The sequence below is a fragment of the Electrophorus electricus genome, chromosome 2 (assembly GCF_013358815.1).
Source record: "Electrophorus electricus isolate fEleEle1 chromosome 2, fEleEle1.pri, whole genome shotgun sequence".
Taxonomy (NCBI): domain Eukaryota; kingdom Metazoa; phylum Chordata; class Actinopteri; order Gymnotiformes; family Gymnotidae; genus Electrophorus; species Electrophorus electricus.
This window is the reverse complement of record NC_049536.1, coordinates 29,288,458-29,312,895: the sequence shown is the minus strand read 5'-3', so window position 1 is coordinate 29,312,895 and position 24,438 is coordinate 29,288,458. Positions and strand designations below refer to the sequence as shown.

General features: G+C 41.8%; 2 protein-coding genes across 3 annotated transcripts; both read right to left on the bottom strand.

The window, feature by feature from the left end:
* Positions 1-2,920: 2,920 nt before the first annotated feature.
* On the bottom strand, positions 2,921-14,305 carry tspearb (thrombospondin-type laminin G domain and EAR repeats b). Its single transcript, XM_027005645.2, has 12 exons — positions 14,233-14,305; positions 11,373-11,593; positions 10,730-10,956; positions 10,541-10,631; positions 9,851-10,007; positions 8,536-8,667; positions 8,161-8,393; positions 6,736-6,925; positions 5,671-5,903; positions 4,193-4,371; positions 3,994-4,095; positions 2,921-3,074 (listed from the first exon to the last, which is right to left on the bottom strand). The coding sequence occupies exons 1-12, from the start codon at positions 14,303-14,305 to the stop codon at positions 2,921-2,923; spliced, it is 1,992 nt and encodes a 663-aa protein (XP_026861446.2).
* Positions 14,306-21,873: 7,568 nt separating this feature from the next.
* Positions 21,874-24,356, bottom strand: sumo3b (small ubiquitin like modifier 3b). 2 transcript variants are annotated; one of them, XM_027005720.2, is made up of 4 exons: positions 24,237-24,356; positions 23,202-23,330; positions 22,979-23,050; positions 21,874-22,846 (listed from the first exon to the last, which is right to left on the bottom strand). In XM_027005720.2, the coding sequence occupies exons 1-4, from the start codon at positions 24,255-24,257 to the stop codon at positions 22,781-22,783; spliced, it is 288 nt and encodes a 95-aa protein (XP_026861521.1). In that variant the 5' UTR covers positions 24,258-24,356; the 3' UTR covers positions 21,874-22,780. The 2 variants fall into 2 exon arrangements, with proteins under 2 accessions (XP_026861521.1, XP_026861522.1); XM_027005721.2 differs by having other exon boundaries at positions 21,874-22,804.
* Between the last annotated feature and the right edge of the window lie 82 nt (positions 24,357-24,438).

The following is a 24,438-nucleotide window of genomic DNA, read 5'->3' as shown; positions in this document are numbered from 1 at the left end:
TATAGTTTTGTATTTGTTTGTTGTATCAAGGTGTTTAATCTATCATTAATATGTGTTCTCTTTTCCTGACATGTAACTCATTAATACATTAACCGCTTATATATGATTTAGTGCGTGTCCTGTTAATTTGATCAGGGCAGTTTGGCAGTTTTTGCATGGGCAGTTTGGGTTGAACGCTAGGAAATGCTACAATATTTGTGTATAAATTAGCGGAAAAGTATAAAGTGAAACCTTTTTAGGACGTAAATGGGGATATATATTTAACCAGCAACTAAGATCATCTGATGAATGCTTTAAAAAACAGACAATATTGCACTTAGTAAATCCAGCGCTGTGACTTCATGCCAACAAATCCAAAACATATCTGAAAAGGAAAGTGTAATGCAGAATGCAGAGTGTAATGAAAAGAAAAGTGTAATGTAGTTAATATCGTTGAAAGGAAATTGGGCTGAACTAAAATTTTATTTACATTTACTGGATTCACTATTCTTATTTAATCAGAATAGGTAATTGTGTAATTTGCAGTGTAATTTTGCATCTTTAAACAAGCCCTTCATTCCTGGAAGATCACGTGCATGTATAACTTTCTCACTCTTTTATTGTTTGTTATGAAATAATGAACTTGAGTTTGGCTGCAAATCATTTTAAAATTTGACCAGTGTAAACGCAGTAACTTATTATTACATCACATATTTTACCAGCAAGGGGACATGATAGGCATAAAAAATCAAAATCTAATTCATTTTATAGCACCTTTTACAACAGATGTTGTCACAAATCACATTTACAAATGTCCAAGTCCAAGCCTCCAGTGAGCAATTCAAGAGCAACAGTGGCACGGAAACAATGTTGATACATACTTGATAGAAACATACATGATATAAGCATACATGGTCTGATACATACATGATATAAACACACATGGTCTGATACATACATGATATAAATATACATGGTCTGATACATGCATGATATACACATACGTGGTTTGTGCCTTGCCTGTTATTAGAGTCCTGATATGACATCGCAATCCCAGTATATACTGTGAGTCCTGATATGACATCATAATCCCAGTATATACTATGAGTCCTAATATGACATCATAATCCCAGTATATACTTAGAACCAAAGTCATTCGCTGTAATTATGCATCAGTTCTGACCTTTCAGTTTGACTGGTGGAGCAGCATTACAATGTTACTGACATTCATGATAACAGGAGGGGGTTTTTCACACAAAATATGTACAATCCCACTAACGTGTTGCTGAATAATGACTATCCCGATCCTGTGTGTCCTGTTGCTTTAATATGCTGTCATAATTAAATAGCTGTGTTATAAACAACACTGACATCATTCCAGCATGCACATTTTGGGTGCACTGGCAAGAATACTTCAGTTTAAATGTTGCAGTAGGGCAAGGAGGTCCAGGATCACAGGTCCCTGCTGCACCAACGCATCAGAACCCTAGAACAGATCCTCTACCAGGACCAAAACATTGGGCTTCTTTGGACTGCACCACAGTGCCTGAACCTCAGACCAATTTAGGGTGTCATGGGTTAGTCCTTGGCAGTGAGTTTGTTCTCAACACTCTGCCACACAAATACACCACACACACACTACCACCTCCACCATCACCCACCTCCACCAGCACCACCGCTCCTTTTAAACTTTTAAAAATGTAGAGAGATCAATTATTAATCGCTGCCACCTACATTTAAAGGTAACACAATTAAAGTGAATGTACTTTAATCATAAAGCACTTTAATCACAAAGCACTTTAATCACTAACTTCCTCTGTCTTAAATGTAAATATCTAACCTTAGAAAAAGTTTTGAGGGTGACAGGTTTAAAGATAAACTCACTCACTTTCTAAACTGGTTTCAGCTAAATGTCTGCAAACGCATTCCTTGTCAAATTATTCAGAAGCAGGAAGTCTTGACTGCTGTTTAACCAAAGTACTTTATAGGGTTGGTGTAGAATTCATTAAATTCCTCTGCCAGGAAAAATGATTGAGAGCATCTAGTTTATCAGATGAAATGTTTTTCCTCAACGTCTCCAAAAGGTAAAATAATTTGAGAAATAAACAAATAAGAATAACAATAGACACAAAAACAAAAATAATTATAACAGAGAAGTAAAATGAGGCTTCATTCATCCTGTTTTTTACTAGATATTCTTTATTCTGTGATGGGTTCCACAAACCAGTCAAGGAACCAGTAGCTTATGACAGCTCAGAGTCACATTACAAAGGGAACATAAAACTCTGACTACACTAGTAATATTATAGAGGGGAACTCACACAAACCATATCAAAGACTTGAAAATAAATTATAATTATACAAAGAAATGTCTTTTTCACTTTAAAATAGTGTACACATTAAAATACACATTAATACACATTAAACACTAAAGAAAACATTACCCATTATCAGTGTCATAAAGGGCCAGACATGTCTGAATACTTAGAATATTTAAAGAATAAATGCTTTTGTTGTTTATGGAGTTTCACTTAATTGCTTAACCTGATAGCTGCCAATATAATGTTTAACAGTACATATATAACCACACACATTAATGAGAATATGATTAACAGCAGTTACTGCTAAATGATGTGCAAATGTATCCCTGCTTGGAGCATTTATAGAAACAATAGATTATAATTATATAAACTAGCATTTCATTGGACTGTATTGTTATTCTTAATTCAATACTTTACACTTTATGATAAATGTAGAAATGTATTTGTTTTTCAAACTGTCCTATTCTTTCCTCAGCTGAGATTCGACACAAGACAGGGAAGCGTATGCTAGGGACAGCCTGTGTTTTTGTGCCTTAACAGCAGAGGTTTGGGTTGTGGTGTTTGTATGTTGTTTACAGGTAGTTAAATGAGGCCTGTGTAGTGTCAGTGTTTCAGTGCCACTAGTAGGTCTTCAGTTTGAGGACTTTGGAGAAGGCTGTTCTAGCACTGGAGGACACGAGGTAGGAACTGTCTGCTGAACGGAAGAACTCCCAATCTCTGCAGCCGTTAGTACGCACGCTGTGAACAGGGACAAATCCTTCATAGCCCTGCCATCTGCAAACACACACACATACACACACGCATGCACGCACACACACACATACACACACACACATACACACACACGCACACACACACACGCACACACACACAGGCACACACGCATGCACGCACACACACATAAACATACACACACACGCACACACAGGCACACACACACACACGCACACACACACAGGCACACACACACAGGCACACACACATGCACGCACACACACATACACATACACACACACACACACGCACACACACACAGGCACACACGCATGCACACACACACACACATACACACACGCACACACAGGCACACACACACAAGCACGCACGCACACACACACATACACACACACACACGCACACACACACAGGCACACACGCATGCACGCACACACACATAAACATACACACACACAGGCAAACACACACGCACACACACACAGGCACACACGCATGCACGCACACACACATACACATACACACACACACACACGCACACACACACAGGCACACACGCATGCACGCACACACACACATACACACACATACACACACACACGCATACACGCACACACACATACACACACACACACACAGACACGCACACACAGGCACACACACACACACACGCACGCGCACACAGGCATACACACACACACACATACACACACACACACGCACAGACTCATTATACATGACTTACTCATATGAGGGCATTTTGGAACTTGGCTTAACTGTTTCCTTGCTCCAGACAGAATAAACCAGGGTAATAGAATGACAAGGTTAGAAAACCAGGGTCATTATATACTGCTGAGAGATAAAGGATATCATATGTATAGGAGACATTAAGTTAAACATTAAGATTTGTTGTTTGTTTCTTTGTTGTCACATGACCAAAGGGGCTCAAAGACTTCACCTGTACACAACACTGTTCAGTGAATAGGACTTCCCATCATAGGAGTTGGCTACCACCAAGAATTTATCATCACCCACAGTGAAAAACTCCCAGTCCAGAGCACTGGCAAAGGCAAAGATGAAAAAACAGTGTTAATGCACAGTGTTAGTGAAGTGTAGAGAACAGTCTTGAAGGGCATGGTAAGCTAGCTTCACTCTACCTGCTCGTTGTGATGTCCTGGAATTTCACAAACCTCTGAGAGGTGATATTGAGTTCATAGATAGTGGAGTTGATGGTGTAGAGAACCGAACCTGCATCGTCCAGCTGCTGACTGTTAGCTACAGCCAGGAAGACTCTGCCCCCGATCTGGAACATCTCCCAGTCTACTGCCCCAAAGGTCTGGTAACACACTCACAGCAGTCAGAGATATTCTCACTCAACTGATAAAGTGCCTTGGAAAAGCACAGTGTGTTAGGATAACATGTTTCTGCCCAACAGAATTAATCACAAGGAAATCTTGTATTATCAGAAATAGCAACCTTGGAAAACCCCTCTGAACCATGACTCATAAGCCTGCAAGGATTGTGATGTTTCAGCTGACATGAACACGTGCTAACTGGTTTCACCTGTACTCTTTAATAGTAGTTATACCTTTCACAAATTAAAGGGTGTAGTTGTGTTTCAACACATGCCCACTCCACTGTTCGGGGAAGACCTATTCATGGAAACCCTACAATACGTGCTATATGGAGGCCTGGATCATTACCTGCTTATAATGCAGTTATGTAGGTGCTGAATTTTATCAGCTTTTTCATGAAACCTAAAAAATTGCATTAGGGTTAGTTAATTGGGTGTATTTAACCTGGATACAACAAAAACTACACATGATATTGCTAATGGTAAAACCCAGAAAAATGTTTAAATACATACATGTTTAAATACCTTTTTTCTTTTTGAGGTTCTGAGTTGTTTTGAATATATGTGATACTAATATTAATATTTGAGTTTCCACATTAACCTGAATATGACAGTTTCACTGTGGTCATTAAATGTTATGAAGGGAAATAAACGTTCTTTCCGCTAATGTCTGTATCCTCTGTGTTTATATCCTGGTGTTATGAGTGTGTGAAGGGTATAATATGTGTCCTTGCCAGGGGGAGAATCTGTCCCCTGATTCACCCCACCCATAAGACTTGTCATAATGGTTCCTTTGAATTTCATGTCTGGGGGGTTTTATTAAGCTTTCCCCCACCTTTAAGACCTGTTCTAATCATCCCATAGCACATTCTGTGATATTCATTTATTGTTGTGTTATAGAAATTACAAACAATAAACTCTTTGAAGCTTCCCAAACCCCTGTCATGTATGTCTTCTGAGGAAACCCTGGGTCATGTTGAAACTTTTCATCATGATTTTATGGACTTTTCCAAGTTTGAATGTTGGTTACTAGATTAAACTAGTAGACTATTACAAAAAGAGGCCCGGAATTCACTATTTTGCTCACCAAAATTGTTAGATAATGATGTTACAATCAAATTAAAGTTAATGTAAATTAATGTAAAAGTACAAAATCAAAAACTAAAATAACTGATTACACAAAAAGGGGAAATGGCTGATATATGGGGTTTTGTTGCAAGGGATTGGTGTGGAAATCCAACTCCACTTTCTCTCTGACATTCTCTGTGGCAGATGAGTTACCGTAATGAGCTGGAGTGTCTGAAAGGACCCTCCAGTCCAGATGTAGATGGCGGAGTTGATGTCTGTGGACTTTCCATTAAAGGTGTTAGCGACCACCAGGAAGTAGTATGGCCCGATAGTGAAGAATTCCCAGTCATATGCTCCGGATGTGGCGATGGTCTGATTCACTTCAAACATCTTGGTGTTTGGGTTCCACTTGTAGATCACACTGTCAATATTGTGGTTCATTTCCCCTTAAAAATACATAAATAAATAAATAAAAGTGTGTGTGTGTGTGTGTGTGCGCGCGCGTGTGTGTGTGTGTGTGTGTGTGTGTGTGTGTGTGTGTGTGTGTGTGTGTGTGTGGTAATAATAATAAATGTAATAAATATTTTTAAAAGAATTATAGTAGTAATAATAGTAATAGTAGTATATTAGTCTTTATATAAAGTCTCAGAATATGATAGGACATACCCTCCCCTGACACCAGGAGACCTCCTCTGTAACTGAACTAACAGAGATGGTCCTCTCCTAACTGTCATTACTGACTCCCTACTGTTGGATGGCTTGTTTACACTCAGGCATCTGTGTGGACAGCCCAGGATTCTGTCAGTGCTGCAGCTGGTGCAGGTGTTAGGGCCCCTTCTGGGCCTTTCATGTTCACACACGCACACACGCACACACAAACGCACACTCACACACAAACACACACACACACACACACACACACACACACACAGCAGCCCAGAGGACCTGATGAATGGCATAGCACTCGCTGAAGAGTGAGGTGATTTCACTTTTGCCTTTTCATAAGGCAAAAGGAGAGTCAGAGACATCGTTTGTGCTCAGAACAGGTGATGCGCAGGACAAAGCTGTTTGGTGCTCATTCAATGCGCGTTCAGTTTGTGGTAAATGCATTTGGGTCAGCAGTCTCCTAAAATTAATTAAAGACTTTTGTACGAGAGCAAAACTACACTTCATATGCACTACATGCTACGTCAGTGATGGGAGATACACAACACAAAGCCAGTGTAAAGAGAGCACGTGAGTGGGCCAGTGTAAAGAGAGCACGTGAGTGGGCCTCACCTTGCCTGTGATTGGCCACTGCGAGGAAGGCCTCATGGTGGATATGGAAGGCTTCCCAGTCACGAGCGCTGTAGGTGTGCAGCATCTGGTAGGCCACAAACCTCAGCTTACGCTCACTCCACTTATAGATGACGGAGAACTCCCGCTCACCAGGGCTGGCTGCTCTGGAGTTGGCAACAACCAGGAAGCTCTAGCACAGCAGAACACTGGCAGTTACACATGGGACAGGACACTATTACACACAGGCCTGGAATAGAATATATTTACACACGGGCCTGGAACAGGACACAATTACACATGGGCCAGGAACAGGATACAATTATACACGAGCCTGGAACGGGACACAATTACACAGGGCCTGCAACAGGATACAATGGACACAGGCCTGAAACAGGACACAATTACACACTTGGCCTGGAATAGGACTCATTCACATGGGTTTTACACATGCTTTGTTTTTTAGTGTAGCACTATCACTGATGACAGTTTGAGGATACACGGAGCTCCTGTGTTCAGTAAGGTCAAAGTTAAGGTTAGAGTACTTCTACTTCCTCCAGATCTGAGTTCCTATCCACCTGTAGATGACGGCTGAGGAAGGGTGTTTGGTGAAGGGTGTTTAGTGAAGGGTGTATGGTGAAGGGTGTTTAATGAAGGATGTTTAGTGAAGGGTGTTTATTTAAGGGTGTTTAGTGAAGGGTGTTTGGTGAAGGGTGTTTAGTAAAAGGTGTTTAGTGAAGGGTGTTTGACGAAGGGTGTTTAGTGAAGGTGTTTAGTGAAGGGTGTTTAGTGGAGGTTGTTTATTGAAAGGTGGTTATTGAAGGTGTGTAATGGAGGTTGTTTAGTGAAGGGTGTTTAGTGAAAGGTGTTCAGTGAAGGTGTTTAGTGGTGGGAGTTTAATGGAGGGTGTCTGATGACAATTGTTAATACCCATAGTTGCCCTTATGCTTCCCTCCTCTTTTTTGCTTTAATTGGACATCTCATCTGCAGTCTAAAGTCTCAGGTACATGAAGGTTTACTGCCTCTGCCAGCAGCTGTGATATAAATCCTGTTACCAGGTGATGTGAGGCTTGTAGACCAGCGCACCCTCCATTCAACATCACACAACATTCCCCCCTCTGCTTTTACACATGTGATTTATGACAATAAATAAAGTTTCTCCCTTTGCTGCTGAATAAATCACATCAAACAGCATCTCCCAACAGCTGGATCTGTGAGGAGCAGAGGAGCAGAGGGCTTGTGTTTTATCTACAGCACATCAAACCTGCACCAACCTCATCAGAGCGTGTATAATAGGAAGTATATGACAGATGCTGTGTTGTTGTTTCACCGTTTCTCACCCTGTTTATCTCTCCCTGTTTATCTCTCCCTGTTTCTCTCTCCCTGTTGATCTCCCACTGTACAGTCAGATGAAAGGAGGACACAAACCTTGTTGCCCACCGTAAAGAACTTCCAGGCCTGCGCGTTGTATGTTCTGATGTTCTGGTACTGCTCAAACCTGCCGTTGGTCCACCTGTAGATGGCCGATCCAAGGCTGGAGTCACGGTTGGCTGTAGCAATGAAAATACCCTGAAACGGGATGTGGAACACCTCGACGTCGAACGTCTCGGAGCTGGTGAAGACGTCCTGGTGATCCTCCAGGTAGTCCAGCCTTTCTTTCTCTGTGGAGAATGTACCTGTTACACAGAGACAGTGTGTGTATGTGTGTGTGTGTGCGCACATGTGCGTGTCTGTGTGTGTGTGCGCGAGTGTGTGTCTGTGGGTGTGTGTGTGTGTATGTGTGTGTGTGTAGGAGATGCTGACCATGCAGCACAGTGATCCACATGATGCCATCACAGAGGTACAGAGCTCTCTGCAGGGGGCTCAACCACAGCTGACCCTCCTCTGTGCTACCACAGATGGGGGGCGTCCGCAGTGAAATCCGCACCTCAGCCTCTAGAAACGGGGGAACAGGAGGGAGCAAGGGAGGGAGAGAGAGAGGGAGGATGGAGAAGGAGAAAATAAATCCTTTTAATCCTCACCTTTGAGCTACTGGTGACAGCAGGTCTGCTGTGATGAAAGTAATAGTAGAATATTGACCTCCTGCTGGGGTTAAGGTTAGAGTTAGGGTTACCCCTGCTCATGACCCTGCTGGCCAAATGTCAGTGCCTTAGCATTCATCCAGAAAATTTTGATGTGAAAATGTTCTGCATGAATTTTACAAATTATATTTATCTGTTCAAAGTCCCAAAGTCTCAAACTTCACCAATAAGAACCACTTAGAAGAGCCGCAGAAGTGTTTCTGCTTGCCGCTAGACTGCTGGGTGTCACTGAAAGAGAGCACAAACCTCCAGACACAGTAATCTCTGCAGCCCCACACAGGTCTAAACCACTCAGTCTGTTGGAATTATTGTGTTTGGAATCTCTGAGTGGCTGCAGCAAAATAATGAGATCTTGACTCTGGGTTTGTACCTGATGTAACACCCCTCCCCTTGCCATCACCGTAACACCCCTCCCCTCCCCATCACCGTAACACCCCTCCCCTCGCCATCACTGTAACATCCCTCCCCTCGCCATAACACATAAGAAAAATGAAGCAAGGGTAGCAACCCCTCTGATTTTAATGTGTAACAAATATGCTACATGTGTTTAGTGTGTTACGTGTGTTACGTGTGTTACATGTGTTCAATGTGTTAAATGTGTTCAGTGTGTTACATGTGCTACATGTGTTCAGTTTGTTATGTGGTACATGTGTTCAGAGTGTTACATGTGCTATGTGTGTTCAGTGTGTTACATGTGCTACATGTGTTCAGTGTGTTACATGTGTTTAGTGTGTTACATGTGATACATGTGTTCACTGTGTTACATGTGTTTAGTGTGTTACATGTGTTCAGTGTGTTATATGTACTACATGTGTTCAGTGTGTTACATGCGCTGCTTGTGTTCAGTGTGTTACATGCGCTACTTGTGTTCAATGTGTTAGATGTGCTACGTGTTCAGTTTGCTACATGTGTTACATGTGTTCAATGTGTTACATGTACTACATGTATTCAGTGTGTTATGTGTGTTCATTGTGTTACATGTGTTTCATGTTTTAAGACAGCACCTTGTGTCTAGAATTTTGAGTCCAAATTATTACCGTAGGGGTAAAGGGGAAGCTGATTGGCAGGTGGTTTGATTGATAGGTATAACAGAACCTGTGGGACCAGGAGCACAGACAGTCTTGGGTCAGAGGCAGGGCAGAGTCGTGTTGAAGCGTCAGAACCAGGCCACAGAACCAGTTGTCTCATCAGACCCTACAAACCAGAGACAGAAGAGCAAATGTGATGTCACAATAACATACATACACGGTTAGTAAATACAATACACATATTAAAAATTAGTTAAAGTTTGAAAATGTCATCTGTGTGCAAGGCAGTACATTTGTAAAACTCTGAGTTCTGGCTGCACATGTAGCAACTGGATCCTTTCCAGTGGAAATGTTTAAGCAGATGGAACTACATTTGTACTGTTGACACAAACACATTTTTTGAAAGTCTGAGCCAAGATGGCTACACATTATGTAACAAAACATAAGGTCACAGTAACAAAACTCATTTAAATCATACATAACCCTAACCCTAACCCTAACCCTAACTTTAACCCTAACTCTAACCCTAACCCTAACCCTAACTCTAACCCTAACACTAACTTTAACACTTACTTTAACCATAACCCTAACCCTAACTTTAACCATAACTTTAACCCTAACCCTAACACTGACCCTAACTCTATCCCTAGCCCTAACACTAACTTTAACCCTAACCCTAACCCTAACATTAACCCTTACAGAGAACAAACCGTTCCATCTTCTTCTGCTGCCTATGAAGAATGTGGAGCCTTTAGTGTCTAAATCCTCAGGAAAAGGTTTCTCCATCTGCCTGGGTTTAAAGGATAAACATAAAACAGAATAAATGTCTGAACTCAAACACCAGACAGACGAAACCATCACTCTAGTCCAGTTGTAGGAACAACTTACAGCTCGAGGGGAGCGTTGCAGTCCAGGGTGAGTATGGCATAGCGTCCTGTCACTGCCAGGACCAGCGTATGCCAGTGACCATCTGCCACACCCACGGCCCTGAACGTCACCCGCCTGGTGGTGCCCTGCGTCTGCTGCAGGAAGTGGAGTTTGTCGTAGGACAGTCGCATGCCTACCAAAAGCTGATCTGACTTGCCTCGGAGGAGAGTGAAGATATACTCATCCTTCTGCACACACTCAAACACACACTCAGATTAGCACTCTAGCACAGACAGGCAGTCTTCTGCACACACACGTCTGGCATGAACGAAGTTCTATTTATAACACATACAACTTTTACATTCAATCACATTCTGGTGAGAAGCAGCAACCAATCATACACAGCATACTCACAACAAGAAACCTCAACCACTGACACACACACACAGAGAGCGTACTCTGAACTAGAAAACTCTAGGGTGCAGGGAGGAGCATGCAGACACACACAATCACACACACTACACAGCTTTATTAGGGTAGCCATGACTGGCCAGTCAGACACACACAAAATCAGTCAAACAAACAGTTCTCAATTGTGAGAGAGAATCTTTCTTGCTCTACGTATGTGTGTGTGTGTGTGTGTGTGTGTGTGTCATTCTCTCACATTACGGAGCAATCGTGGAATCTTCAGGGTAAGAACGATGGAAAATTCGGCAGGGAAGGAGTGGCAGTGGGTGAAGAGCTGAGCTGCTGGGAAGCTCAGCCTGTTTGGAGGGCCGGCAAACGCCACGCCCCGGGAGCCCTGGGACTGCACCATCCGCACGCGCCCCTGCACTCCCCCTCCAGCCGGAAGGACCCGTTGCAGGAGATCAAGTGGCAGCAGATCTGTGGAACAAATACACCCAAACATTCTCTTAATAAGGGTCTTACATAAAATTTTCCCTTAAGGTATACACTCCCATACGCCACTAACGAGGGAGGAACCGACAGGATCAACCTCATACTCACACTGTATCACACTATATCACTTTGTATCACGCTGTATCACACTGTATCACTCTCACTCTTCAAGGCACATGAATGTAGTGCATGCACACTATCATACTGATAAATAACTAAGTCAAATGCAGAAAATGTCTGTCTGATCTGTTTACTTGAGCAGAGGTTTCAGGTTCAAAGGGCAAGACTTTTGCTTTGTTTTGATTCACCTCAGAAATCAAAGAGAGGCAATGCAGACGAGACTTTATAGATCAGATTTCAAAAGGTGAAAGAGCCCGGATACGCTACAGATCTTTTAGATCATTTTAGAAAGAAAACATTACTTTTCAAACGGCACTTTTCAAAACACTTCCTGTTCTTATAACCCCACAGAGCAGCTTTGAGGCCTGGTCCTCCTTAAAACACACGCATGATGGTATACGCAAGTCATATGAGAACGAAAAAGACATTTTCAAAATACTTAAGTAATGTCAAAGGTGAGGAAAAACTTCTAGTGAGTGCAAAATTAAAGGATTAGTTTAGAGGAAACGGTGTACACATGTAGCATAAGTACATGCTCAAGACAATTTAAACCATATCACATATCTCCCAGTATCAGGAAAGAGTGAGACTGATTCAAACATGAACTAGTTACAGCGCTGACACAATCCACAGCAGGTTGGGGCTCTGACTCCTCTCTGATCACTGCTCTCTGATCACAATCTCACTCCCCTCTGATCACACTCTCACTCCTCTGTCTACTTGCATGTGCAGACCCATAAAGACCTACAGAGGCCCCACAGAGACCCATGGACACTGAACAGAGACCTACAAACTCTCCATGAAGACTAACAGAGACCTACACAGACCTACATTCTCTCAATGAAGACTCACAGAGACCTACACAGACCTACAGACTCTCCATGAAGACTAACAGAGACCTACACAGACCTACAGACTCTCCATGAAGACTAACAGAGACGTACACAGACTGACAGATGCCTGGAAGCTGTAGTCGAGCCTGGGCAGATGCCTCTCTGTGTCTAAAGACATCCAACAGGAGGGTCGATCAGTGCAGCTGCCCTGACTCTGTCATTAGCAGTGGAAGGTGAGGGGGAGGCACGCCCCCTGCTGGTGGGTGGCTACATCACTATGGACATCACAGTTCAGATAGACATGCTGGCTGTTTTGAACTGCAGTGTGGATGTGTGTATTGCTCGCTTTTCAGCAGTAAAATAAGTGCAAACTCTGAAACTCAAAGGGTTCAGGACTGACGTCACTAGGGTTTAGGGAACAAGATGGTCTGTCACTCAGACACCCAGAGGGTGGCAAGCTGTATGTGTTGTTTAAACAAGGCTGTACATAACTGCTCTCAGGTGAAGACACTTTTGTGACACCAGAGCCCCAAACGTTTGATCACAGCACCTGGATACCAATCTAATCTCCACTTTATCTACACAGGAAGGCACTGGCTGGGAGAGAGAGGGATGGATGACTCCATCTCCTACGGTCTTGTCTTCAGAAGTGAGATCCATTCTTTACTGAGATCGATTCAGCTGCAGTTGCCTTACTTATGAATGAACAGAAGACAAGCAGCACTTTCCTCCTTCGCTACCTTCAGTCATCTGACTGAGAAAACCATCATTAGTGAGCTTAAACACTTTACTGAACTTGAAGCATATAATTCCTCAGCATTTTAATATGAAATCTGCAGTAAGTAGAAAGCATTACAAGAATGGGTTATCGTGTCTTTGACAGTTAACATGACAAGGGCAAGTAAGAATGAGCACTAAAAAGGATATTTGTGAAGCTGTATCCTGTAACATTATGGTTTATTGAAATAACATGCCTTGCTATTGTCATTTGCTTCTTGTTGGTAATGAATGATTTAAACAGAATTACAGATTTGGAAAAACAGACATGAGGATTTACCTGTTAGGTGAGAGGTTTACCTGTGTTGGGTGAGAGGTTTACCTGTGTTGGGTGACAGGCATATCTGTGTTAGGTGAGAGGTACACCTGTGTTGGGTGAGAGGTATATCTGTGTTGTATCTGTCTTGGATGAGAGGCATACCTGTGTTGGTTGACAGGTTTATCCGTGTCAGGTGAAAGGTGTATCTGTGTAGTATCTGTGTTAGGTGAGAGGTTTACCTGTGTTAGGTAAGAGGTTTACCTGCATTGAGTGAGAGGTATAACTGTGTTGGGTGAGATGCGTATCTGTGCTGTACCTGTGCTGGGTGACAGGTGTATTTGTATTAGATGAGAGGTTTACCTATGTTGGGAGACAGGTGTATTTGTGTTGTATCTGTGTTAGGTGAGAGTTTTACCTGTGTTGGGAGACAGGTGTATGTGTGTCGTATCTGTATTATGTGAGAGGTTTACCTGTGTTGGGAGACAGGTGTATCTGTGTCGTATCTGTATTATGTGAGAGGTTTATCTGTGTTGGGGGACAGGTGTCTCTGTGTCCTATCTGTGTTAGGTGAGAAGTTTACTTGTGTTGAGAGACAGGTGTGTCTGTGTTGTATCTGTGTTGGGTGAGAGGTTTACCTGTACAGGGTCTCGATGGTGTCAAACGCCCACTGATGATGGAGCAGAGAAGAATCAGGCAGTGCAGCAGCATCAGACGCCCTTATCAGACACGCTGTCACAGCCCGTCAGATCCAGACCTGATCACCTCCTCCAGCCCTTCATCACAGCCCAGTTCCACTACAGCAGATGTCAGCAGCACCCAGAATGGTTCCACGCTCACAGACGTTCATGCAGGAGTCGCATCCCTTGGTGAAGGTTTCGACTTCAGATGAAGATTCTCAATTTACATCAAAAAACAAGGTCCAAAAGATCTTCACACATAGCAACAAAAATATCAGGAATTGGGCATTAAAAATATAATCTAAAATCTAAACTTATAAAACCAACTTAATCAGTTTGGATTAAATTCCTTCAGAACAGCTGAAGTGAAGAACTCTGAGGTTAAGGTGTTTCCTCTTTGCTGGGTGTGTGACAGTGGAAGTTCACCTACAAGTTCCAAGCGTGGCAAGGTGTTTCAACCCTGTAGACATTTACATGAGAATAAGTCAGCTGAGGAGAGGAGGGGTTACACTACCCAGCAAGAGATAGAGGGATGAAACAAACAGCAAAGGCAGTGAGGAAAAGGGAGAGAAGGAGGGAGGGAGAGAGTGGGGAAAAGAGAGGTAGATAGATAGAGGGAGAGAGTGGGAGCGAAAGAGGGAGAGAGAGTGAGGGAGAGGGAGAGATAGAGTGGTAAGGAGAGGGAAAGAGATAGAGAGAGAGGAGGTAGTTAGAGGAGGGGAAGAGAGATAGAGAGAAAGATAGAGAGATAGAGAGGGGGAGAGAGAGCACTTCAAGCTTTGTTGTACAAAATCTGTACCCTTTTCTTAGAAGTGGTGAGGAATTCCCCAGTCCTCTTTATGTGTGTGTGTGAGAGAGGGAGAGCAGAAGAGGGAGAGAGAGAGCTAAATATGGCAAGAGAGAGTTGACTGTTCCATTAAAAACTTTACCTTAAACCACATCCTGAGTCTGCAGTTCTTCTTATTGCCTTCTTGGGATCTTAAAGCACTCCAGACCCTATGCACTTCAGACACTGTGCACTCCAGAGTGTGCAATTCAGACACTATGCACTTCAGACACTGTGCACTTCAGACACTGTGCACTCCAGAGTGTGCAATTCAGACACTATGCACTTCAGACACTGTGCACTTCAGACACTGTGCACTCCAGAGTGTGCAATTCAGACACTATGCACTTCAGACACTGTGCACTTCAGACACTGTGCACTCCAGAGTGTGCAATTCAGACACTATGCACTTCAGACACTGTGCACTTCAGACACTGTGCACTCCAGAGTGTGCACTTCAGACACTGTGAACTCTAGACACTGTGAACTTCAGACACTGTGCACTCCAGGCATGGCACTCTCAGTGTAACGCCATGCACAGGCAGCTGATGGGTAAGTTCTCACACTGCAGTGTGATGTCAATCAAATGTCAGACAAAATTTGTGAAAAAAGCTGAACTTGGAGCTCATACAGAAGAAATATAATGCTTAAGATCATTTAACCTGTGAACATGTTTGATCTACAAAAACCTGCGCAGTTTCCTACCAGTTGAACAGGACATTACCAGTTGTATTTGTGTATATTACTGTTCTCCAAGGAGTGTGAGGTGTGTATGTATGCGTGTGTGTATGTGAAAAAGTCAGACAGAGAGAGAGAGATCATTTATAAGCTCCTCTCTTATAGTTCAGGGTTTTGAGCCCCATGATTGGAGGATTAAGATAGAATGGGCCTCTTTGATTTCCATTTTCATGGCATTCTCAGCACAAGGAAGAATCCAGGCATGTTAGAACGAGAAAATTAAACTGTAAAAATAACTTATTGTTGTACACATTGAACAAGCAGCTTCTGCATAAAGGTCTCAAGAAATCAGAGGGGGTCACAGTTCATAACCTTAACCCTTAACCCGAATCATAACTTTAACCCGAACCCCAACTTTAGCCCGAACCCTAACTTTAACCCGAACGCTAACCTTAACCTTAACCCTAACTTTAATCCGCATAGGGAATCAGACAATCTCAGTCTGTGTGGTCGTGTGATGTTATGAGGAGCCCCTGAGAGTGTTATGCAGGGGCTGACAGTGTTCAGCGGTCCCCTGAGAGTGTGACTGCAGGGGCCAACAGTGTTCAGGGGTCCCCTGAGTGTGTGACTGCAGGGGCCGACAGTGTTCAGGGTTCTACACATTGCTGCTGAACAGGGTCTCTGTGTAAGTGCATTTCTCTCCACACGAACCTGCACAGCTAATAGCACAGCAGCTGTGCTGCTTTCAGACTGCAGGCTTGTAATCTCGCGTCCCAGTCATTACCGAGGGCCTAGATCTGCACACCCAGTCATTAACACACCACAAGTGACCTGAACTCTCCCACCCTCCACACACACGAACTGCACAACAAATACATGCAATCACACTTAAGACCACTCAACACCCAGACTGCTCTGTCATGCTCAGAAATGGGGTCTGTGTAGCTATAAACAGAGCATTATGGGATTGAATAGTTTTATTCTGCATATGAAGAAAGTCACCAGCACTGGAAAATATGCATCTATTAGTGTGGACAGAGAACAATTTAATGTGAACGGAGAAAATACACATTTGAATTAGTGTGAACAGAGACCCCATAGAGGCCGTATAGAGATATCATACTGATATAGGGATCTCATACTGATCACACAGAGACGCTATAGTGGTCTCATACTGATCACACAGAGACGCTATAGAGTTCTCATACTGATCACACAGAGACCCTGTAGAGATTTCATACTGATCACACAGAGACCCTGTAGAGATCTTATACTGATCACACAGAGACCCTATAGAGATCTCATACTGATCACACAGAGACCTTGTAGAGATCTTATACTGGTCACATACTGATCACATAGAAACCCCGTAGAGATCTCATACTGATCACACAGAGACGCTATATTGGTCTCATACTGATCACACAGAGACGCTATAGAGTTCTCATACTGATCACATACTGATCACATAGAGACCCTAAAGAGATGTCATACTGATCACACAGATCTGATGACCATCAGATTCCAACTGATCTTATGAAGAACACACCTGTACAAGTTCTGTTTGAGCTCAACAGATAACGTCCTGTATGAGACAAGTCCTGTACGAGCTTGACGGAGGGCAGGTGTAACTAGGCTAAAAGTAAAACAAGACAGCAAAATTACATTTAACAAAAAGTCTTTCATAGTAAAGTCTTTCCTAGCAGGTGAAAAGCAGCAAGTCTAGATACCACCCAGGGCAGATGGAAAAGTGAGAAGAATTACATACAGATCTGATAGAACCGAGGACATTTCGTACAGATCTGATAGCACAGAGAACATTACATACAGTTTGTTTCTTTTTCTTAGCGAGTGAAAAGAACAGCTACCTGTCTGAGGATACGATCTAATCCTATTATTTAGCGGTGACGTGGTAGACTGAACTCACTCTGTACAACATCCTGGAAAGCGCATACACACACACACACACACACACACACACACACACCCAGTAGAAGTCTCGGGGGGCACCTGCGTATGACTGAGGGGAGAAAGCCTTGGCTGAAACCTTATCTTCACACTCACACACCCAGCCTCCCTTTACTGTTCTCCACTGTGTGATCCAGACCTGTTCCTCCGCACCCTGAGTCCTTTTTGAGTCGCACAGGGCACAGAAACAGATGTGCCAGAACCTAAAGCCATTAGTGTGGGTTCAGTGTGAAATACACCGCAATACATATCTGGGTTCTGGAAGAATGTCGCCCATCAGAAATACATCTCATCATCTACAGTAGAACCTAACCAGCATTTCAGTCTGCCTGCTGATTCTGGGCTACACAGGGTGTGTCAGGCCTTTATCAGCACACACACAGACAGCTATTTGTTTTCAGTACTTTGGTAATTTAATAAAAACAGTCAACCAGTATTTGTTTCTTCGTGTTTAGTGGCTCTTCAGGGCTTTAAGGGCTTTAAGTCACTGTGTTGTCATACAAGAAAATTTTAGAATTTGGCTTCAGTGTGTCCTGGTTCTGAGGAAGCTACTAATGTCATCAGCACATATAGCAAAGCAAAATAACAAAATACAGTTATTCAAAATACATTTAACATTATTATTATTAATAATGTTATCACTGGACATTATTATTAGTGCAATAATAATTAGTGTAATAATTAGTTTAATAATGTCCAGTGGGTGTGATGGTTGTTTAAAGGGCCGTCCAGTGATGATGCAGTAAAACCAGGATCCACAAGATCCTCTTCTTCCACAGCTCAAATTTAAACACACAATACAGTCCACAGCCCAAAATTAAACACATTATACTGTCACACAGCTCAAATTTAAGCACAATCTCCAAACACTCAATCATTAGTCACACATCACACAGACTCATTCAGCTAAATCCATTATCTCATCCATCAACTGATAAGCTTGATTCAGAGACACCAGGTGGCTTGGGTCTGTGGGTTTGGATGTCAGAGTGACCAACACCAGAGAAGCCCATGGCCATAGCAGAATGTCCTGAGTCAGGTGTGGGCAGCTGGCTTCCAGTGAAACCCTACCCTCTTCTGTATTGGGTGTTATTGTTGTTTCTCTAAACAATTGTCTGTTAACAATATAAGAACATTTTCCGTATCTGTATAAGGCCATACAAACAGAATGAAAAAAATACTTTCAGAAGACACACATTAACCCACAGAGCTGTCTGTTCATCTATGTCATTCTCTTCTTTTGGCAGTTGATGCTAATGGTTTTTTAGTGATTCCCAGTGCTGTGCCTATAGCAAACATCACCCTTTATCAACTACCAGCATCTGTGGTTGAAGAGGAACATTCAGGTGTTCTCCACCCAGCCGTGTTCCTTTGATGTGAGCCAGTCAGGGCTTGATCTGGGCTTGTAGACGTTTAAAGACCACCAGCTTCCGCTGTGAAAGATAACGTCCCTCTACTGCAGTTCATCGCTTGGCCATTGTACGCAGCCATCAGAAGCTGTGAGGCTCTTTGCAAAGGCGAATGTGTGAAATTAATGAGGTTTTTGCTCTGATCTCCAACCTGACAGTGACTTTAGCCTGAATGTATTCATGTTTTTGAACACTGTTGCTTCTACATGGATCTGTCAGTGCTGCAGTTACAGAACTCCTACAAGCAACCATGTTTAGTTCAGAATAGTGTCATTACTGTTAGTGTCGTTACTAGCACTGTCATTACTATTAGTGTCATTAATCTTAGTGTCATTAATATTAGTTTCATTACTATTAGTGTCATTAATATTAATTTCATTACTATTAGTGTCATTAATATTCATGTCATTACTTCCAGTGTGGAACCGTAAGGAGGCACATTTCCATCAGCCACAGCTCAAGCTGTGAACACACGTGTTCAGACATGTCGAGCAACAGCTCAGCTGCCTTCCGAGTCCTGAGGAAACACCCTGAACAGGCAGCAGACCATGCAGCCAAATCAGACCACGCTGCCAAATCAGATCATTCAGCCAAATAAGACCACACTGCTAAATCAGACCATGCAGTCAAATCAGACCATGCAGCCAAATCAGCTCCACAGAGAAAGGGACATTTGGTGTGAACTTTGCTTTTCAACCAAACAAATAAATCAAACACAACATTCAGAAAATACTGATCATGTAATAAATGTTAAAATATCAAAAGTAATCTTGTAAAAACATTCTTATTCTCACAAAGAGTTACACAACTTCAGTTACACGATTCCAATCACACAATTTTAGTTACATGACTTCATTTGTACAGTTTTAGTTACATAACTTCACTTACATGACTTCAGACTTCATGCCATCTTCCTTAAAGCTTAGTTCCTTATTTTAAGTGAGCTATGAATATTTAAATAAACCCCATCAACTATCATCATAACTATCCACATCAATGCTTAAATGAATATAAACATGACTTAGTATCATAAAATCTGTCAACCAAGACCTTGGATATAAAAAAATTATTTGTAATTATACATTTGTCCATTTGCTCCCCAAATTGTAAGATACCCCAGAGCTGCACTGAAATGTAGATGTAGACATCTTGTTTGCAGAAAACAGTGTTTATCCATAAGACTGAAACACAGGCAGTTTCACAGGGCCAAGGTAAGTACATATGTTTACCTATTTCCCACAATGCTCCAGTTCACAGATTCCTAAAGCACAAATTGAAGACTGTGGACTACAATTACCATGACTACAGACCCAAACAGAAACCAACACCACCATTCTAGACACAGGCATGAATTAAAGAGCTTTTAACTCAGTGAGAAACAAAGTACCCACTGACCTGAAAACCAGCATTATGACAACATATGAAGTACATTTGTAGGTATGATGTATTCATGTGAAGACAATGTTGACATAATATAGAGGAAAGGAGGATAAGCCTGTGATAATAATCCTGTGACTCAAACTTACACAACCTAATTTCCCTACTCATCACTGTACACTTTCACAGTAGATACCTACTGTGATTAATTTTTTCTCTAGACATTTTGCTGTAATATTGCACTTACATACTACGACAGTTAAATACAGCTCATTATGTGCATGCATATATATATATATATATATATATATATATATATATATATATATACACACATACATAAATACACACAAACCTGGGAGCTAAAACCAATCAGCTTATCATAAACTATTTGTAAACTCTATTGGCACCACACAGAAAATCATCACTGCAACAACACTTTAAAGGAGGGGTTTCATATCTGTTACCCAGCCAGAGTCACTTATTTTCTGTGTCTGATCCACACCTAAGCAGTGGGGCTTCCCCACCATTAACATAATGACAGTCGTCATTATGGCCAGGGGAGCAGCACAGTTAGAGCGAGGTTTAGGTTAAGATTAGGGGATGTGGCGTTAGTGTGATACAGAGGTATGATACAGACATCTCACTTGTTATTTTAAACACAAAGAGGAAGAGGGTGAGGCAAAGAGAGTAGGGTGTGGAGAAGAGGGTGTAGTGGATGAGGTGTTGGGGAGGTTGTGGAGAGGAGGATGTAGTGGGTGAGGGATGTATAGCAACACTATAATAAAGCTTTGCTGTTAAAGTACAAAATTGTCCACAAAAATACTACATAGAAAAATAGCAACATTAAAATTTAGCAATAAAAAAAAAACAATTTCAAATTGAGCCTTTTTATTATAAAAATTAAAGATTAAAAACATATTTAGCCAAACCACCATACTTGTTAAAACTGTTTATGTCCTATATTTGCTTATGTGCTGACAGGCGCGTAATTTCCCATGAGCCTCCACTGTACAGCCTGCCCAGACTCGTACGTGATGGGCCTCCCATGTGACATTTGCATGTGCAGACCAAAAGTCAACATCAACCTCACTTTGACGTGAAGACAGCAGCTTTACAACTGCACCATCTAGTGTACAGCCCTGCACCTTTCTAGAGCCTACACTTCTCAAAACTGCTGACTAGATTTTAACTAATGAATGTATCAGGTTGCAATGAACTTTACTGCCAGTTAACGACAGAGGATTCACACTTTATATATATATATATATATATATATATATATATATATATATATATATATATATATATATATATATATAAAAATCATATCACGATAGATAGAGTACCAAACTATATTTATTGTATACAGTATGAAAGGACAACCCATAATATACAAATCAGTGTGAGACGTGGGCGTACTTGTCTACCAGTCTCCATGATATCATGCACTTTACAGATCATTCAAATTGAGTCACTTTAAAAGAAGCAGAAACACTGAGTAATAATGCAAATGTTACATCTTTAAAAAGGACAATGTTTATATCCTTGAATCTCATTACGAAAAACAAGAAATAGAGTTAAAAAGTGAAAGATTAAAATGGCGAGTGCCCCTGGAGAGGACATGCATATCTGCCAAGAAAACTGGGAAACATTTAATCTCTAATTCTGAGCCAGAGGCTTTTAAACACTATTTCAAAATTACTTGCACAATAACATGACAAAATTACAAATAACACATACAAATCCAGATCTACAACCTAATTTCTTTGACCTGCAAAAGATCAGGACAAGTGGCACCCTGTTCCCAAAGACTCCAGAGTCCACAGAACAGGGGAACAGAGGTGCAGTGACTTCCACTAAGGAAATATGGAATAACGACGCCCTCTGAAACAGGCTGAATGTCGTCTTACATAAACTACTCTGTTTACACCACAACTTGTGCAGAAAAGAAAATGCATAATAAAAAACTAAGTACAGAAGAGGCATTAAGACACTAAAAGGACAAAATAACCACAACACTGACATCTTCAATTCAGAAAAACTGGTAAAACCAAAAGCCTTAAAAAAAAAAGAAGAAAAAAAAAAGAAAGAAAAAAAAAAAAAAAAGGAAGAAAAACAAATGGCGATAGAGAGAGACATTACTTAAATAGACCAGTTTTCCAGATACAGTATCAGTTCTGCCCCTGAACTGCTGTGGAATTGGCATGAAGCGGTCGCAGACTCCTGTATTCTGCTCTGGAGGAGTTCAACAGACGGCTCCTCCCGTCTGCTGCTGGAATACATCAATAGTGTCTTCATCTTCCATTTCAAGCTAGGAATTCAAAAATATTTCATCGTTTTAATTTGTTTTAGGCACTATACTAATAAAAAATGACATTTAACAGCTTCGCACCAACTTTCATTACAATAGTACCATCAAGGACAAATGTGACAGAGGACAAACCTGTGCGGGTGTGTCTGTCTCATTGATGGGCTGTCCATCAAACCTGAATCTGATTTGTCTAATTGACAATCCCTGCAAAACAAGCAAATTAAAGGAGACATTTATTTAGTTATAAATCAAAGCTAAGGATGATACCACAGGTTAAGGAAGACATTTGTATACACACACACAGCTTTACATACACTTTGATTCCTACACAATGGAACAAGGCAGGTGGACTTACCTGTCTTTCACAGTATGCCTTCATAAGTTTGCTTAATGGGGTGTGCCTTTTAATTTTAAACTGGACCACAGAGCCGTCTTGACCTGCTACCTTCAAGTTAATGTGATCATTTTCAGTCTTCACTCCTTCCTGAAATTCACACGGTACCGGGTCAAGTTCCATTAAACATTGTGTATCGAAGCGAGAAATATTTCTTCGTGTTTATAATGTTAGCTACCTAAAAATAAGCTGAGGAAAAACTTTCTACTAACTGCTCCCTCCGCGGCGTCATGTGCGTCAGTCTGCTTTGCGACAGGTAGGTTAGAAATGTATCCATGTTTGCAAGCTAACTAACCACCTAACTTATTCCAGACTGTCCTGCAACAAAAAACTGAGACTGTGTGAGATCCTGGGAAATCTGTTTATTATAAACACACACATTACTTTAATGTAGCCAGCTAACCAGCTATTTTAAGAGCGTGCAAACATACGATAAAAGTCACTTTGCGACATTTCAACCAAGCTCGCGCAATGTATGACAGCGTTGTGATAGCAGCTTATCTAGCTAGGTTAGATAATTAATATATAATAGCCCATTTCGTTAGCCATTCACGTAACTACTGTGCTAATTAATGCTCTAATTTGAACACCAGCCGACCGGCTGGCTAACCTGCTAGCGTTAGCTTAGCAAAATGACTCAAATAAATGAGACAGCTAGCATAGCCCTCTAGCTATCTTTGGCGCAAATCTGTGTAAACGAATAGCGTCAATATTATACCAACAAATTGATCGTAAAATTAGAGTTTATAGTTCGTAATAGTCGCTCCATTCTCTTGGCACAGGTAACAGTTTAGCTGTCCGGTTAGACGGAGGACTGAAAGGCCACATTGTGCAGAACATATCGGCTGTTTGCAGAAATGCCGCAAATCCAACCTTTGTTTTCTTCAACCCCCTCATCTGCGGAATCTAACGTTACTCATTAACTTTGTGCCTGCACCCATGAAACCAAGCACCTCTGCACCATTGATCAGTTTTAACGACCAGGCGTATATTTACCTTTGGCTTGTCTTCAGACATTTTGCTCCAATTTTCCGTTCTTAAAAACTGAAGAATTAATAAAACTCAACTGCGCCGTTCACCGACTCCGGCGTCTCCCCGCGCTGGCTAAGCACGCGCACACACAGTTCGGTCATTTGATTGGTCAGTGTAAAATCACGTGTCTTATCGCGGGACTGCGGGAATGTGCGCGCCTGTGAGA